General features: G+C 35.8%; 3 protein-coding genes and 1 long non-coding RNA gene across 5 annotated transcripts; 3 read left to right on the top strand and 1 right to left on the bottom strand.

Annotated features, from left to right (window-relative positions):
* Positions 1–2,034: 2,034 nt before the first annotated feature.
* Positions 2,035–4,038, top strand: LOC113704670 (uncharacterized). The gene is made up of 5 exons (XM_027226552.1): positions 2,035–2,481; positions 2,560–3,006; positions 3,128–3,423; positions 3,600–3,717; positions 3,793–4,038. The coding sequence occupies exons 1-5, from the start codon at positions 2,035–2,037 to the stop codon at positions 4,036–4,038; spliced, it is 1,554 nt and encodes a 517-aa protein (XP_027082353.1).
* Positions 4,039–7,558: 3,520 nt separating this feature from the next.
* LOC113704669 (probable transmembrane ascorbate ferrireductase 4) lies at positions 7,559–7,960 on the top strand. Its single transcript, XM_027226550.2, has 2 exons — positions 7,559–7,576; positions 7,634–7,960. The coding sequence occupies exons 1-2, from the start codon at positions 7,559–7,561 to the stop codon at positions 7,958–7,960; spliced, it is 345 nt and encodes a 114-aa protein (XP_027082351.2).
* An 87-nt stretch (positions 7,961–8,047) lies between these two features.
* Positions 8,048–9,292, bottom strand: LOC140007469 (uncharacterized). The gene is made up of 2 exons (XR_011814781.1): positions 9,149–9,292; positions 8,048–8,635 (listed from the first exon to the last, which is right to left on the bottom strand). It is a non-coding gene; the product is annotated as an uncharacterized lncRNA (long non-coding RNA).
* A 289-nt stretch (positions 9,293–9,581) lies between these two features.
* On the top strand, positions 9,582–15,769 carry LOC113702807 (uncharacterized). 2 transcript variants are annotated; one of them, XM_027223953.2, is made up of 5 exons: positions 9,582–9,739; positions 9,854–9,924; positions 10,096–10,167; positions 10,298–10,341; positions 15,362–15,507. In XM_027223953.2, exons 1-5 carry the CDS (start codon positions 9,700–9,702, stop codon positions 15,459–15,461), a joined length of 327 nt encoding a protein of 108 aa, XP_027079754.1. In that variant the 5' UTR covers positions 9,582–9,699; the 3' UTR covers positions 15,462–15,507. The 2 variants fall into 2 exon arrangements, with proteins under 2 accessions (XP_027079754.1, XP_027079753.1); XM_027223952.2 differs by having other exon boundaries at positions 9,583–9,739; positions 10,087–10,167; positions 15,362–15,769.
* Positions 15,770–17,457: the final 1,688 nt, after the last annotated feature.

Below are 17,457 nucleotides of genomic sequence, written 5' to 3'. Positions count from 1 at the left end.
ATAGCGACTTTATCACTTCAACCCCTACAATCCCAACATCAGATTATCATACTACACTCACTTTTCTTGAACTCTCTTTCCATGAAACCCTATGTTTCTATCATTGCTTAATCCTTAAATCACTAAGATAAAACTCAAAAACTACAGTGCGTTGTCTACATATCAACATATTGTGGCTGGAGAAATTTTTCACAACAAAGGTTGTAGGGTCGGAAAGCTATTGGAGGCCTAAGCATGGTACTATCTTTAACTGATCATTTCTTGCATGGGTATTATATACTATTTGAACCAAAAAAATGAGTTCTGCATGCACGGATCTAATATTTATATACATTAGATCCTTCTTAGTTTGATTTCTAGGACACAAATATGCTTCAAATTTAGGGGTTTTTGATTGTGATGCATCAATACAACATTGCCAGCATTTTTGGTTGCTACTGCATGTATAATAGTTATATGGGTGGTGAACGTAGTCATAAATAACAAGAAATCCAGATTTAATAATGTAAATCTGGAGTTTTTGTGAAATTTTTTAATATATCACTTTTTTCTACATTGGCAACATACATATGTAATTTTTAGTAGTTTGAACCACAATAAGGTTGTATTAGTCGTTTATCAAAATAGTTTTACAATTTAGGGTTTAATAGGAAATCTTTATTTATTTCCTGTTATGTCAGATTCCACGTTGATTCATATCTTCAAACTTAGTTGCATGCAAATCAGTTTTTTCTCATCATATTAATGCTATTTGTTAATGAAGCGCATGATAAACTTTGTTGTTTTCGTGGTTTTAGGCTGGACTTGCAAGTGTCTACGGCATTACTCTTCATTGTGAAAGCATGAAGTTTGAACTAAGGAATATTGATCCCGATCGCTATTCTTACATTGACTTGTTATCTGATGTTTGTGAGAATGTTTTGAATCGTATTTCTAGTCGACAAAATATCATGATTGCTTTATGTTGTGATATCCCTGGTACTATGGAAACAATGAACATTGAAATTGATTCGGATGTGCTGGAAATGTTTGGTTTACATAGGAGGAATGGACGTATCAATGTTTATGTTAGGCAGGTTTGTGATGATGTTCAAGAGAACTTGAATGAAAATGCTGGTAATGGGAACAATATTGATGGAAATGGAAATATTATGGGGCTGAATTTTAATAATATTAGTGCCAATGTTAATAATGATAATGAAAACAACACGGGAATAGATGGTAACAATGTTGATATTGCTATGAACTTTGAAGTGGTGGGTGTTAACTTCCATGGGGCAGAGAGTAGCAATACCAAAAGGGCTGGTAAGAAGAATTCAAAAGGTTGGGCAGAAGGAAATGCTAGACAAAATACTATAACTAGCAAAAGGTTGGGTAAAAGAAAGGAATTCGAAAATGTTTTGAATGGTGTTGATGCAGGGATCCAGGATGAAGTGGAAACTGATGATGAGCTATATGTTTATAGTGACAATGATGAGATGAGTGTTGACTTAGATGATGAACTATTTAGTACATTTGTACAAGAGGGATTGGAAAATGAGTTAGATTCTGGTGGAGACTTGTCTGATTATGAGTCCAATGATGAAGTTGAAGCTGAAAATGAGTCCGACAGTGACTTGGAGGATGATTTAATGGGTGCATGCCTAAATATTGCTGAGTTTTCCATGCCTAAGGGAGAGAAATTTAGGCTCTTAAAGGGAATGATATTTGGAAATGTTGAAACTTTTAGAAGGGTGCTATATGAATATAAAATTCAGTGGGGTTTTCCTCTAATTTTTGATAAAAATGAAAAGTCTAGAGTTATGGCGCATTGTGGCAATCAAAGTTGTGATTGGAGAGTACATGCTTCTCCAGCACCTGATAAGATGACATATATGGTAAAAACATGCACACCTAATCATGCTTGTGTCATGAGTGAAAAAATTGTTGCTTCTGCCAAGTGGATTGCAAGAAAAATAATTGACCTATTGAGGGCAGATTCCACTATTAAACCTGAGCTATTAAGGCATGAATTGGCTAAGTATTCCTACTGATATGCAGCTTTATAGAGCAAAGCAAAAGGCACAAGATATTATTGATGGTAGCCACGGTGATAGCTATAGCTTGCTGCCAAAGTATTGTGTCATGATTATGAATACAAATCCTGGTAGTATAGCTAAGATTCAATTTGAAATGACTTTGGGATCGGCTGTTCCTTCAGTTAAAAGAATGTTTGTGGGGTTAGATGCACTAAAGAAAGGATTTTTTGGTGGCTGCCTTCCTTTCATAGGATTTGATGGATGTCACTTGAAAGGGCCGTATGGAGGGGTTTTACTTTCTGCAATTGGTCTAGATGGAAATAATGGATTGTATCCTATTGCTTATGCCATTGTTGAGAGTGAGAATAAAGAAAGTTGGATGTTTTTCTTTGAATGGTTAGCTGCAATGCTTGATGACTTTCGAAGGGATAGGCCTTGGACTTTCATGACTGATAGGCAAAAGGTAAGATCTTAACAACTCATTCAACTAATCAATCACTGATTTTGGGATTTTAACACATGTATTTTTTGACGTTTGTAGGGACTGATTGAAGCCATTAACTCTAAGGTACCATGGGCAGTGAACAGAAAGTGTTGCAGGCATATATATAGCAATTTTAGAGGCCATTTTCCAGGAGTTATGCTTAGGCAATTATTTTGGCAAGCTTCCAGGGCTTACACTGAAGTAAACTTTAAGGAGGCTATGGCCAAAATTAAGGATTTAAAACCTGCAGCCCACGAGTGGCTGGAGAAAATTCCTTATCACCTGTGGTCTAGGCATGCTTTCCCCACAGATTTGAAGAATGATCACATCACAAACAACATTGTTGAATCTTTCAATCATTGGATAGGAGATCTAAGGGGTAAGAATGTGTTAACATTGCTGGACAATATTCGATCTAAGTTGATGAGTAGGCTGTTAAAAAGATTTGAAAAAGGCTGTCTTTATAAGAATAATGTGGTTTCAAATGTGAAAAACAGACTTAATGTACTTGCTAATGAATGTAGAAAGTGCACTATACTGCTTGCAAGTGGTAACGAATTCCAAGTGAAGGATTGTAATGTTTCTTACATTTGTGAACATCAATGAGAGAACATATGATTGCAAGGTATGGAACTTGTCTGGAATACCATGCAAGCATGCAACAGCTGTTCTTATTAACAAGAGAGAAGATTTGGAAAGTTATTGTGATTTTAGCAAGACAAAAGAATTTTACATCAGAGCATACAATGAAGTCATTCATCCAATCCCAGATGTAAAGTTTTGGCCACCTATTGAAGTGAATCCTTCAAAAGTACTACCACCAGTATTTAGAAGAAAAGCTGGCAGGCCAAGAAAGGCCCGGAGAAGGGAGCAAGGAGAAGCACCAACTATAGGCCAAGGAAAAAGATCATCCACGCTGAAGTGTAGTTTGTGTCAACAATTTGGGCACAATAAAAGATCTTGTGAAGGTGATCCAAAGAGGAATAGAAAAGGCAATTTCAAGAGAAGAAAGGTGGAGTGCACTATTCAAACTCTTACATTCTTACGTACCATGGACTGTAATCTTAAGCATTTTCTAACCTTGTTTTCATTACCAGTGGAATGGAACCCCGTGTATCTACTGGAACTAGCATACCAACATCTACTTATTGTCCCACACAAGAATCAGTTACTCTACCTGCTGGAAGTACACAACCTCCCATTGAAGTCTCTCAGGTGACTTCTAATGTCATGTACTCAAATTCTCATATTTGTAGATTTGGCTAACTATAAACATGCATGAAATTGTAGGGAGAAAGCAATACTAGACATGTTGCTTTATCTCAAACACCTGAAGAAATGTTTGGGAGTTCAAGAGCTTCAAATCTACCGGGCAAAAATCTTGCTGCTATAGTCATTGGAAGAAGATCAGTTGCTGGCAACAACAATGGAGGGTCAATATTAGGATCTATTCCTACTTCAGCACAACCAAGGCCTACATCAACATTGCCAGCAACTTCTGAAAAAAATTCTCAATCTAAATATGCAATGTTCTAGCCTTCAGGCTTTGTTTACATATGCTTTTTGTTGACATGGTTGCAAATGAAGATAATTAGGATTCTCAGTCTATTGTGCTTATACTTATTAGACTTTATGGCCATGTTATGGTCTTGTTGTTCTGTTGACGGTTCATAGCACATATGTGGTGCCGATACTGATAATACTCTTTTGATGATTCATAGCACAATGGAACTAAGTTTTGCTTGTTTCTCTGTTTGTTTTCACTAGCTCTTTTCAAGTGCTTGGTATGAGATATTTTAGATTTTATGCAAACTGTTGAGTGCAGCTGAGTGGTCACATATTGCATGATTTTCCAGCAGGATTAGATACAATTTGGGTTACCATTGAAATAGGAGAAATATTTTAGGAGAAAGCCAGAGTGAGTCGAGAGGCAGCAGCCAGGGTTATGTGGAAGAGACTCAGGTTATTTTGCTGAAATGGAGTACGGTCTTGTGGGCCTTGTTATTAGCTTATGATAACATAAAGAAGAAAATAAAACATAAACGTCACTTTATAAAGGCAAGTGGTACTTGCTGTCTGTGTATATACCACAGTCTCATTTGGATTCCGTCCTCCTTCTCAGCCTAAATTCTCAGCTTAGATTTTTATTCCAAACCCCTCAATTTTCTGATCTACGGCATCGAAACCAAGCCCCACAAGATAACCCGACCCATGTGTAAGGCCTGGTGCAACCCAATGAGTACAAACAATTTCACAATGATGCACAAAGATATATCAAATTTAAGCACAATAAAGAAAACTTAATTAAAGAGAAAAGATAAGAAATGCAAACCAAATATCAATCCAATAGCCTCTTCAATAGATGGCGATGCTAACCAAGATGTACAAGTGAAAGCTCACTCCTTCCTCACCCCAAACACACTTTGGTTGAGCCAAGGAGTTTTTCAAAATTTTCAAAATTTTATGATTCACTAAATAAGGGGGAGTTCTTGAGAAAGGGGGAGCTTATACTGCAATCATCAAATTTCATTTCAAACTTTTGTTTTGTCATCATCAAAAAGGGGGAGAATGTTATTATTGGTTTTGATGATCACAAAAGTTCGTTGAAATGTTTATACAGACCAAGAAAGTGAACACTTTGATCAGCCCTGATGGAACAAGGAAAGCATATGTTTGATTGACTCCAGTCTACGATGCTTTGGATGTGGCAAACAAGATTGGAATAATATAAACAAATTTAGTTATTATTTTGTTCCGATCAAAGATACAGTCTTTTAAGTGTGACAATTTTGTTATAATGATCACAAAATACTTTGAATTGTTTATCTATCCTTCTTCAAATATAAGTGTTGTTGCTTACCAAAGAATCAGGCACGAATATGACGTGAGATGCAAATCAACCAAAAGAAGAAGCAAAAACAGGACACTCATGTCGGACGTCTGGAAGGATTCTGTCGGACGTCCGAAAGGATAAAGAACATCAAGAAGGAAGCTCTGTCGGATGCTCGTAAGGAAGCATCGGACGTCCGAAAGGATCGGACGCTTGCCATCGGACGCACATCAACCGCATCGGACGTCCGAAAAATTCCAAGATGACTTGCCAACTCTTTGCCAACGATTGGACGCTGTGCTGTCGGACGAAACAAACGCATCGGACGTCCGAACTTCAACTTGGCTGTCATCGGACGATTGGTTCGGACGATGATTTGATCGTCGGACGTCTGACAGCCCCAACGGCTAGTTGACTCTTCAGTTGCCTTCTATCCGTTGGAAGCATTGATGAAGCTCATTTCTGATTCCCTTTAAAATCAAACTGGTCTGAACCAAGCAGGGACTTTTGCACACTTTGTTTGCAAGATCTCAAGAGATATTTTAGCGAGAAAATAGTCTTCAAAGCGAGATTTGTTTGAAAGTGGTGTGAACTTCTTGTGAGCATTTCTTTTGTGGTTGAAAGGGTCTTTAGTGTAGCTTTGTTGAGGGTTTTCTGAGTGATTGTAAAACTTCTTAGCTTGACTAAGTGAGGCTTAGGGCAAGGAGGAAGTGCTCCCTCCATTGTACATCTAGTTGATCTTCTTTCATCAAAGAGAAGTTGCTCAACCTAGTGATTGGTCTTCAAGTTTGAGGATAGCTTGGTAGACACTTGATTCGATTCCCTATCTTATTTTTCTGTTTAATAAAATTCTCATTGCTTATCTATACTTGTTTTTTTTTCTGATCAATATTGCTCTTGTCTTCTAATCTACTTGGTTGATCATTACTAGAAAAGAAGGTAAATTTTTATTAAAGAAAAAGTGCATAAATTTGGTTAAGATTTTAATCAACCCAATTCACCCCCCTCTTGATTGTCTTTGGGACTTACACCATGTCTTCAAGCCCCTCAAGCCCCTCAAGCCCTTCAAGTCCCTCAAGCCCCTCAAGTTTCTGATCAGATATTGCTAGTGTTAACCCGACCCACGTCTTCAATGCCGCCAGCGTCACGGGCTGTCCCAACGTCAACTGGTGCGAGTCCCACAAAGTTGAGACGATCCGGACAAGTCTTCAATGCCGCCGGCATCACGGATAGAACCAATGTCGACTGGTGCGGGTGAATTTTTAAGTATGATGCGGGTCATCCACTCGGGTCGGGTGTTGGATTCAAGGAGAAGGAAAAACCTGCAACTTTATTGGATCTTTCTATTCCAAGTTCCAAGATCAAAGCCATGGTGGGTTCTCTTTCCTTTTATCTTTTCATTCATTTTTGGTTTCCTATTTGAAATTCTAATAATTTATGTTTTAATTTTTTTATTTTTGGAAATTGTGATTAGCTGAGCTCAAGTTGTTATTTGGGTGTTTTCTTTTCTTTATATGGGATATTATTAATCTGTTTCATTAGATAGTGGGTAGGCTGAATGGTTGTCGAGAACAGCATGCAATATGGTTTAATCCGAAAATGAGAAAGAATTGCGAATTGTGAATTTCTTAAGCTGGTGCCAATCTGATTATTGAAGAATTGTGAAGAATTGTGGTTTAATCTGTATCATTTGATTATTGAAGTTTGAGTTTGGAACTGAAAGACGAGACTGGGAAGAATGTATTTCTGTATCCGAAAATGTTTTTTGTCACTTTTTCTTTAAGAATTTCCGGGATTGAAATTTACTCTTCTTGTACCTTTGGTGATAGACATTCAAGTCATCTGAGGCTTTTAGTCTTCTATATTTCAGATGTGGTCTACTGTGCTCTCAATATAGTGCTTGATTATGTTGATTATGTTGATTAGTGGCGCTTGCTACTGCTTAGATATACCTTTTCTTGGAGCAATAGGCACTGATTTAGAAAGAATCTAGTCCTACTGCATATCTCTGCAGGACATGAGGAAACTGATTCCAGCTATGTAGTTGTTTTCTTTAGAGGATGTGTGCTTGTTTTCTCCTTGATTTAGTGGGAACAAGAGTATCTACGTAGCTATCCTACAAGTCATTAATATGTACCGTTCTCCCTAAATTGTATTTTGGTTTTCAGGTTGAGAAGCAAATGCTGCTAAAAAGACTACTAGGGTAAAAAGACTACTGGGGTAACTATGGCTCCAGTAGGAGTGGTAAAAAGACTACTGGGGTAACTTTGCTTGTTATAGACGTCCTGATCTCGTTTGCAGTGGTTGCTGGGCTTTATGAACTTCTGGCATAAAGGAGAGATGCGAACCACAAGGGTGAGAGTCTTGCCATGGCATGTCTTTCTTGGCCACTACACATATGCTTTGGCAGTGGTAACAGCTGAGACAAGGCTTCCGAAAAAATTGACATTCTTGCAAACCAGAGGAGATGTATTGAGACGTTGCACCGAGTCAATGGTTGTGAACGGTTTAGGACTTGGATTGGCCCTTCTGAGTGGTATTGTAATATTAGCAGCAGTTTTACCAAAGCATGAAGCTCCACACTTTAAGATGATGTACACAAACAACAAATGCTTGTCTTCTCAGTAACAATTATCCAAGTCTTTGTTATGAATAATTATTTTAATTGTTTGCATGAAATGAAGTAGACTATAAACAACTCGAAACAACCAAACATTATACCACTGAAATAACACTAGAGGTTCCATTTCATCCAAGAACATTTACAACAAATCTTTGTAGCATTTTAAACTAGACACAAAAGACATTTCCATCAGCTAACACATATGAGCCGTGAAAATCTAGATAGCCAGTGCCACTTTTTTCAACTTCTTAACATGTTTATAAGTTGGGCAAACAAGTATGCAGCCAACAAGACAAGATTTATTGCTACCAATATCTTAATATGCCCAAGCCAGCTCCAAATAGAACAGAGCACCGTATTTGCATCATTTCTTTGGATCATATGACTTGCTGCACCAACGTCTCCATCTACATTTCTCCTCAACCATGGATTATAGTTTACTTCAGTAAATTCAGATCTTGCACCTTGCATAAATCTTGGGTTATAGTTCACCTCATTCTCTACAACATAATTTAGCAAAACCCACTTCAACCATCCATGCACACTACAATTATAATAAAGCCTTCCGGGGTTCTTTTGTGTTCGAGATACCATAATTGAAGCTATTTGACCACAACCACATCTTATGCTCTCAAAGCTCAAATTTTCAATATTTGAGCTATTGCTTGAAGAAGCCATTCCTACAAAATAAAAGTCATATTATAAAAGTAAAAACATTAACAGCAACCAAACTCAATTAGAGTAGGCATTAAAGTAACAAAAAATATAATTCCTGCAAAATGTAATTAACCCTCATAAGATTTACTAAAAGCTAATCAATTATGCTTATTGCTAACAACTACAAAATTATTACTCGTTGTTTTTACTTTGCAAATTATTTTTAAATTAAACTCTTCAATTTCATCTTATTAACAGACCATAAATCGTAATTTTATAATTTTATAAACCCCAAACCTTGAGATATCCTAAATGTGGCCACGGAATAACAAAATACCAACAAAAGCAAATAAATTACACATAAATGAAAATTAATCTAAGAATGATAATGTCATAATTAAAGAACCCTTAAATTCCGTCTTAATTAGAGGCAACTCCATAAATTCCTAAATCCCAAACCCTAAACAATAACTCTTTCAATATTAACTTATGTTAACTCACCATTACATTATGATTCGGAACCAACACATGCTTACCTGATGTAGCGGCAAGTTGATTTTTACGTAAGTAGCTTGATTCTCTCCAAGTTTTGTTGCTGTTGTTCTCTTGAAGTTTTTGCTCGTCAAACTTGGGGCAAATGGGCTCTCTTTTTGTCCAGATAAAGGTAGGCAATGGGGATGTGTTTTTCTTCTCAAGTCAAACGTGATTGGGATGTAAATTATATATTTTTAATGAAAAGGGTATTTTCGGAACTATAATTAATCTTCATGACAGCTGGATACAATAAATGGCAATTTCATCATTCCAAGTTTTCTTTTTCCTGATGTCAAGTACAATGACTAACGTCTCTTAACAGTAGGGGGGTGATTGTTAAATGTCTGGTTATTCAAAGGGGTGAACTGTTATTTGGTCAAATCTCAGGAATCGATTCGTTATTTGGTCAAACCTCAAGGGAGGTAAATGTAATTAACCCTTTCTTTTTTCCTTCCTCTTGGCCTCAATTTCTCAGTACGGGGGTAGTCACGGGGTACTGAAACTGTAGTCATTAATCCCTGTGTCGAAACAAAAGAGCAGCAGAGTTGAGGAAATGGATCCTCATCTTTGGCACAAGGTTGCTGCAATATCTGGTGGGTGCCTTCTTTTCCTCTGTTTTCAATTAAGATTGGTATTTTCCTCTCTGTTACAAATTTCCCCTCCCTTTCGTTTATTTTGATTTTGTTTTCTTCTGTCTAATTAAATAGGAATGGCAGCACTTGGGTTGGGAACCTATGGTTCTCATGTCTTCAAGCCCAAAAATCCTGGTTACAAAGAGGTTTCCTCTTCTTCTTTGGCTTCGATTTTGGTTTAGATGAAATTTTCTGATTCTTTAGTTCTTTGTAGGGTACAAACAAGTTTAGTTGCATTTTTCTGTAATTTTGAATGTGTTTTGCTAATTTTATAAATTTTCTTATTTCGTCGTAACTGGTAATGGAAGGTTTGGCAGACAGCATCATTATATCATTTGGTACACACTGCAGCGTTGCTTGCTGCTCCCACGACTAGCCGCCCTAACATTGTGAGTCAGCCCTCTGTCTCTTATTATTTCAAGCTGGATTTTGAAAAACGGTTTTGGCTGCGGCTTTTGATAAATTGTTTTTCTGTTTTTCTATTTCGTTTACTATTTTTTGTTGGTTCTTCTGTTGTAGTTTGGAGGACTTTTGACGACTGGCATTCTGGCTTTCTCTGGGACGTAAGTGCTAATCATTTTTACCTTCTTCTTTTTCTTCTTTGGTGGACAAAAGGTTTGTTGTGCTTACGAGTTTTCATGGCTAAAAGAGACATTCCTTTCATCCGGTCCTTGCTAAAGTATAAGAGGCCATATGCGCTGCAATGAAGTATCACAGTTAAGTTGAAGATGCAGTACGAGTTGAAACACAAGCTGAAATTAGAACCTGATGTCCATTAATTACACCGAAGTCCAAAAAACTGAAATTTTACTGATAACAAAGATAATTCTACCTTGTAAGTAATTGGATTAAAGGTGCCATAGCTCTCTGGAAGTTGCAGTGAAAGAGACTTTATTTTGAAATCTTAAAAATCATCCTATACTTTGTTGAGTGCCACCTTTATATCTGGTCATATTGGGGTTTAATGGATAAAAATTGAAGGATGGTAATGAAAAATAAAATGCTAACCATAAGTATGTGAAAGTAGTCATACATGTTTGAGAGTCCAAATTTGATGGTGTACATTAGATATTGGTTTAAGTAAAACATCCCTGTAACCTTGTCTTACATAACGTAAACTATCAAGATCTTTTGATGAGTTTTAAAGAATCTGACAGAGAAACTGGTATATCCCCAACCCCTTGTATGATTTAGTGGAGGAATAATGTGTAGCACAGGGCACGTAGTCAAGTGCTATGGGAATTAATATATCTCATCTCCATTTGGATAACAAAGAAAGCAACTTAATGGTTAATCTATTAAGTTTAGATATCCCTGTCCATAGTACTAGTGATTCTCTCATGAATATGACTGATAATTGAGGAATGGTAAAATTGATTTTCTCTGAGCGACGTTGCCTAATAAGAATGTCTGATTGATAATGTTTCATGACATGTATATGAATTTAGATTTTATTCTATAATTTATAATATTACCCGTGGTTTTTACAAGGTGAATGTCATGGAGTGAATGTTTGATAATGAAAGGCAAACTTATGCTGACTGTCCTGAAAATTTCTCGAAATGTGATGATGTTCATGCCTTAGAATGTTGGAGAGATCTATTGCAATAGCTAAGGGAATTGCCATTTGTTCTTTTATATGGTCTCCTTAGGGGGTCAACTTATCTCTATGTCAAGTTTTACCGTCAAATAATTAGTTAAGCTGCAGCATTTGGATAATTGCAAAGAGATGGACTTGCTGTGGCTCAAATCTCTGCATGCTTGCTATACCGAACAAGCTTTCAAGTATTAGTTCGTATTTTACTATTTTAGTTCGTCAAATATGTTTAAAATTTGGGGTAATTGCAGGAACATAATTGGTCCTGATCTGATGTAGTGGACTCTCGTTAGGTTCAAACCTCTTAAGAGATTCTGCACTGGTGTGCTATCTATATTGAGGAAACTTTCAAGTGTTAAGTCATATTTTAATTACTTGGAATTGGTGCTAAAATTTGGGGTCAGCACAGGAAGGTAATTGGCCCTTCTGATCTGACATAGTGGTATCTACACTTGGCAATTTTGATCCCTATCCAATTATCCATCCAAATAATCCTGACTTAATGAATTTAGATTAGGGATGGCAACGGCCCGCCCCGCCCCGTCCCCGTCCCCTGCTTCCCTCGCCTCGCCCTGCTTCCCCTGCGGGGGTACCCGTGGGGTTAATAAAAATTTTTTATAGTCAAATTTTAGCAAATAATCAAGTACTACAATATCAACACATCATCAAGTTATTATTCATTGTAATTTCACAATTGAAACTCATAAAAACAATCAAATAAAAGCTATTATACAATCCAACACGATAAAACAAATACAACTAAAGTAGCCAAGTTTTCACTTTTGATACAAATACAATCACTAAATCATTATTGTGTTTTTTTTTTTGAGAAAAAGTGTTATTGTGTTAAGTGTAACTAGGAATTTAGTATAAATGTATTAGTAAATTTAGTATAAATAATTAATAATTTCTATTAGTAGACATGTATAATTATTAGTATAATTGATAATATCAATTATATTGGATATACTAATATACATTATATAATACATATAATTAATAATATCATTATTTTAAGTTTGTAGCTAATTTATTAAATATTATATATAATTATGTACATATATATTTATTAATTTTTTTAAACGGGGGGAAAAAATTCCCCCCACCCCGCCCCAATTGCCATCCCTAATTTAGATGACTTTAAAATTCTTGATGACTTTAAATGGTTGACCATTGAAACCCACTTTACTTGGTGGATTTAAATGGATTATCCACCTCATCATATAAATCCATTTATTTAGAGAAAAAAAAGTCTCTCCACTGTAACTACCCAAGTGAACAACCTCTAGGGAATATCAATCCATTATTCTGATCAAAGATATCCAAACAGAGCAAAACAATAAAGTGGAAACCATAAATACCAGCTATCAAAAGATCCATTTTAAACTGAGAAAAGAAAGTTTTTGGTGTGGGGGGGGGGGAACCAGATCATCTATGGAGACTATATAGTGTTCGACAAATGGGATAATTCTCCTGAAACCTCAACAGAGAGTTCTGAGTTTATGACTCTGGAATTCCAGCTCATCTAATGCGGAAGTCTCTGGCTGCTGCTCTTTTTTGGCAAATGGGTAGCAATTACATGATTTTGTAAGCTTCTAGTGTGAATTTTGACTAAGCATTTGTTTTGAACTCCAATTGAGCAATTAATGTGGGCAATTTTGCTTCATGATGATAAAAGTGTGCAGAATGTGCTGATGTGCTCTGACACTTTCCTAGTTTCTGATTCTGAACCCATTGGTTTCAATCAGTAAATACAAGGTTATTTTGAATTAGGTTGGGTTCTTGACCTTCAATAATGCTCAAATCAGTTCACTTCAACCAGGTCACATTTTTTTGGGTATATTTTTTCCTAATCTTTGTGTGAGTTGGACTGTTGGAGTATATGCAGATATATTACTGTGTAAGTGGGTAGGGGTGGAGGATGATAAATAGTGTTAGATGTTGAGAAAATAAGTGGTTAAATGGTTGGATTGTGGTTTTAGATTATCCACTTAAATCTCATCCATTGACTTCCATTTTTTAATTGGTGTTAGTTGGATTAATATTATTATTATCCACTGTCCATTTAGCTAAGACCATTTACTATCAATTTATCCATCTTGCCACTTCTAGCGGTATCCTTCTGTATTTTGCTATGAAGGTCTAGTGTTTCTTTTGAAATGTATTTCATTGGTGTTCATAAACATCGAGCATTTCCTTATTTGCAATGCATTATTTGCTCCAAAGAAGATCTACTTTCAGCATGTTTATCTTCAAATCATTATTAATATGCTGTTGGTTGTTGCTTTGCACATCTAACTTCAGTTGAATCAGGAAATTTTGTTTGATTATGGGCTTGCCCTTCTGTTTAGAGCCCATGTGCCAATCATGGCTGTCACAAATTGCCTTTATGTTCTTGAACAAACTATCCCTATCCTCTCAAGTATTCATGCTCTTCAGCCTTGTTCTTTAATTGTTTTGCATGGTATATTAAATACGTATTCCGTGTGATTGTGGCTTTTGTCACTGTTTGGTTGAGAAGCCCTCAGATATACATAGCCCTGCCTCTGTCAGGAGATCAATGCCCTTTTTGTTACTTTCTTTTTTCTTGAATCCAATGTAGTGAGAAGTAATTTACTCTTCTCTAGTTGGATGAAGATGATGAAGGAAATCAGTTACTCCTGTGATAGTTGATTTATTTTAGTTACTAAACCTCTTCTTTATGAATCCTAGGATGAATTTGTAGGAGACCTTCAACTACTTAACATGCATGCTGTTTGATAGGTAATAGCTGTTTCCATTTTGTTTTTAGTTTGTAGTTCTGTTTCTGTTGAGTACATTTTTTTTTTTTGGAGTAAAAATTAACCTTTCATATAATATAGCAAGAAAACTTGCACATTTGCAGCAGTAAGCTGCCTTTGCATCACACAGTCACCTATGACCATACAAAGACAAGGTAATTACAAGAATCTACAAAAACCTATCTACTCATGGTCAAAACACACATGCAATACCCCCAGTCCTTGATCAAGCACCAGTTCACTCTTGACCTTGGGATTACGTGCCAAGTAGCACCAACATATCTCATTTCAGTAACTATACTATTTATATTACCAATGGGAGTAACAGAAGCTTGCTGGAACTTCACCCTGTTTCCTTTTCGCCATATATGATACACTGTTATAGCCAGAGACAACTTTCTAAGCCTGTCTATAAATGTTTGCTATTCCAATGCATAGTTAGCCATTCTATTTCCAAGCTCCATGGGTACGCAACATAAAGCCTGTACTTTAGTCCAGACTGCAGCAGCCACTGGACACATGAAAAACAAGTGATGCATATTCTCTCTTCTCTATGACATAACACACGTTCAGCAAACCCACTCAAACATCCCCATTTTCTCAATTGATCCCTTGTGAGCAGCCTTCTTTTACACAATAGCCAAGGATAAAAGAAAATCTATGAATGTGATGCTTATCCCACACCAATTTCCACCAAGGCACCACAGGATGGGACGAGCTTAAACTTCATAAGCAGGGCCGACTGTGAACTTGCCAGCAAAACTAGGCGTCTAAGTAGTTTGGTCTGGATCTGTAGTGGGCACAAGAATAGGAGTTTGTTGTTGCAACAGTTTTACCTCAGTATTGAATTTCCTGCCAAAGGCCATTTCAACACACCATTATGGATCCACTTTGCTATCTTGTCTTGGTATCCAAGGTTAGAAAGCGGGTCACCATTGAAATGCTGATAAAGAGGTTCAATATGGTGCCCCAGATCATACCAAAAACACGATTCAGCCATGAGAAAGCTGTTCAATACAATTGGTAAAACAGATGGGAGAAGTCACGTTTTTCTTATTCTCAATTTTGTGTACTCTGATTTGGAGAGCCAACATAAATTCGAGTATCAGATACTCTCTTCTTGCTTTATTTACTCTGGAATTAAATGTTTAATTATGAGAAAGATCCTTATTACATTGAAAAATACAACCAATCCTGGGTTTGCAGGTGTTATGCTGTTGCCTACCTTGAAGACAGAAAATATGCAACCTTAGCTCCTTTTGGTGGCTTTGCATTTATTGGTGCTTGGGCAAGCTTGCTGTTTTAGGAACTTTTAGCACCCTGATTAAGGAATAGCTGCTTCACTTCTCAAAGTTTTGGAGCATGCATTCAGGACAAGCCTGTTGTTACTTCATGTGTGGTTTTCTGAAAGTATGTCTTTAGGTCACATACACGTGGTTAGAAGTCAGTTTCATGGCAAGTCCTTCAAGCTGTTGTCACAGGTTCATTCCATCATCATGTTAAAAGATATCAAGGAATTTGCTGCTTACACTTTAAGTACCTCTTATCTTTGATTGTTTGTTCTAGCAGTTCGTCTTAACTGGTTTGATTAAATTAAACTGCTATCATTTTGTATCTCTTACAAAGTACTCGTTCAAATCGCCCCTAGTTGTTTGGATTCCTTAATAGGCATTTGACTTTGTAATACATCAACTATTAAAATATATTTTAAATACTAGAATAATTGGTAATTTACAAATCCAAATACTGCCTAGATAATGTAAACAACAAAAGGGATTTGAGAGGATTTTAAATCCTCATCAAACTCCTTAATCCAAATGCAGCCATATAGAATTTGAATACTAAAGAGAAGATTAACATCAGTTTTACAGAAGTAGAAAATAGTCAAATACAACAATTTGCATTCAAAATAGCAGGATGGATGTAGAATTCAAACATATACTTGACTGGTTCCCTGGATAGGCTATCAGGAAAGTTAGACATCACCATTTCCGTCAAATTACAAGAACTGAATTGTAAGCCATTTCCTTCAAGAAACCTATCCCTGGATAATAATAACTTTTTTTCTAGATTTCTTTACTCACACAAATCAATCACATAAAAACTAAGAGAATGTAATTTTTTTGGCTGATGTAGCGAGCACAACATGCATTAAGCAGATCTTTTCATGATAATCGTATATATGTTGATTACCTTACCAGTTATAATAAATGTCTCTCTGTTGATGCTTGTAAAAAAATACATTGCGGTTAGTGCTTTATATTTATTCCACTTAAATATAAAAATCTTAGATTCAACTAAAAGTTCAATCTGATACATGCAATGTCCTTAAAGAAAGGAAAACAATTAAATGAATAAATAAGTATTGATAGTCAATAATATATGCCTGTAATAATAATACATTAAGCATCAGTTCTCCTTCAGCGGCATAAAGTCATGGTGCCGTGAATTATGACCTACGTAATGTAGCATAATGCATGTTGAATTAATTAGAGTATACTACGTGGAAAACTATTTGAATATCAATGATATATTCTCTAAGAGCCTTTTTTGTTTAAATGAAAAGTTTTGAATTTGAGATCTCTTATTTACAACCCCTCTCACCTTTACCACCTAATCCAGCCCTTCCCTGTGCTATGTTAGTAGGGATTATTAGTATGTATGCCCTTAAACTGATTGACTTCTAGGGATTTGTTATACATTTTTACTATTTATATATTCATGAATTGCATCTTTATCATTTCAATTATATATGATTTATATTAGAATGATAAGGTCTTTATATTAAACCTAATTCAGTGAAATCATAAGAGCTATGATGGTGACATTCATTCGACTTATGTTTATTCTTATTTTTAGTTATAGTATTAATAAGATAAGAAATTATTAATACAGATAGACCAATATATACTATGCCTCTTTCTTTTTGAAGTAAATAGTAAATCTCATATATTATAATATGGAAACATCTAAACTAGTATATGAGTATTTGATAAAATGATCAAATTTACTAGATTAATCCTTATAGAGATTTTTATGATGATAGTTATTTGAGTGTCAATGGATTAATCTCAAAAATATCAAGAGTGTAAATGATCTTTAGACTTAGATTTACTATAGAATCTCGAATGTGGATAACCATGTTTTTACTCTATTTGATTGCTTTTCATAAATGGGTGGCTCAAATTATTAAGTTGGGTATAGTATCTATGTCTATATGTATTCAAGAAGAGGTTTTTAGCAGAAACCCTCTCAATGGCTTCTAAATTTCTCATTTTTTTTCTAGATTTTTATATTTATTT

The sequence above is a fragment of the Coffea arabica genome, chromosome 5c (genome assembly GCF_036785885.1).
Source record: "Coffea arabica cultivar ET-39 chromosome 5c, Coffea Arabica ET-39 HiFi, whole genome shotgun sequence".
Lineage (NCBI taxonomy): Eukaryota > Viridiplantae > Streptophyta > Magnoliopsida > Gentianales > Rubiaceae > Coffea > Coffea arabica.
Note: the sequence above shows the minus strand (reverse complement) of the source record. Positions and strands in the feature narration are given on the sequence as shown.

Bases quoted from the DNA above. Each gene is read 5' to 3' on its own strand.
- LOC113704670 (XM_027226552.1), top strand. From the start codon at position 2,035: ATGCAGCTTTATAGAGCAAAGCAAAAGGCACAAGATATTATTGATGGT. The intron at 3,007-3,127 runs GTACTTGCTAAT...TATGATTGCAAG, and splicing joins ATGTGAAAAACAGACTTAAT to GTATGGAACTTGTCTGGAAT. The intron at 3,424-3,599 runs GTGTAGTTTGTG...TTTCATTACCAG, and splicing joins AAAAGATCATCCACGCTGAA to TGGAATGGAACCCCGTGTAT.
- LOC113702807 (XM_027223952.2), top strand. From the start codon at position 9,700: ATGGATCCTCATCTTTGGCACAAGGTTGCTGCAATATCTG. The intron at 9,740-9,853 runs GTGGGTGCCTTC...CTAATTAAATAG, and splicing joins CAAGGTTGCTGCAATATCTG to GAATGGCAGCACTTGGGTTG. The intron at 10,168-10,297 runs GTGAGTCAGCCC...CTTCTGTTGTAG, and splicing joins CGACTAGCCGCCCTAACATT to TTTGGAGGACTTTTGACGAC.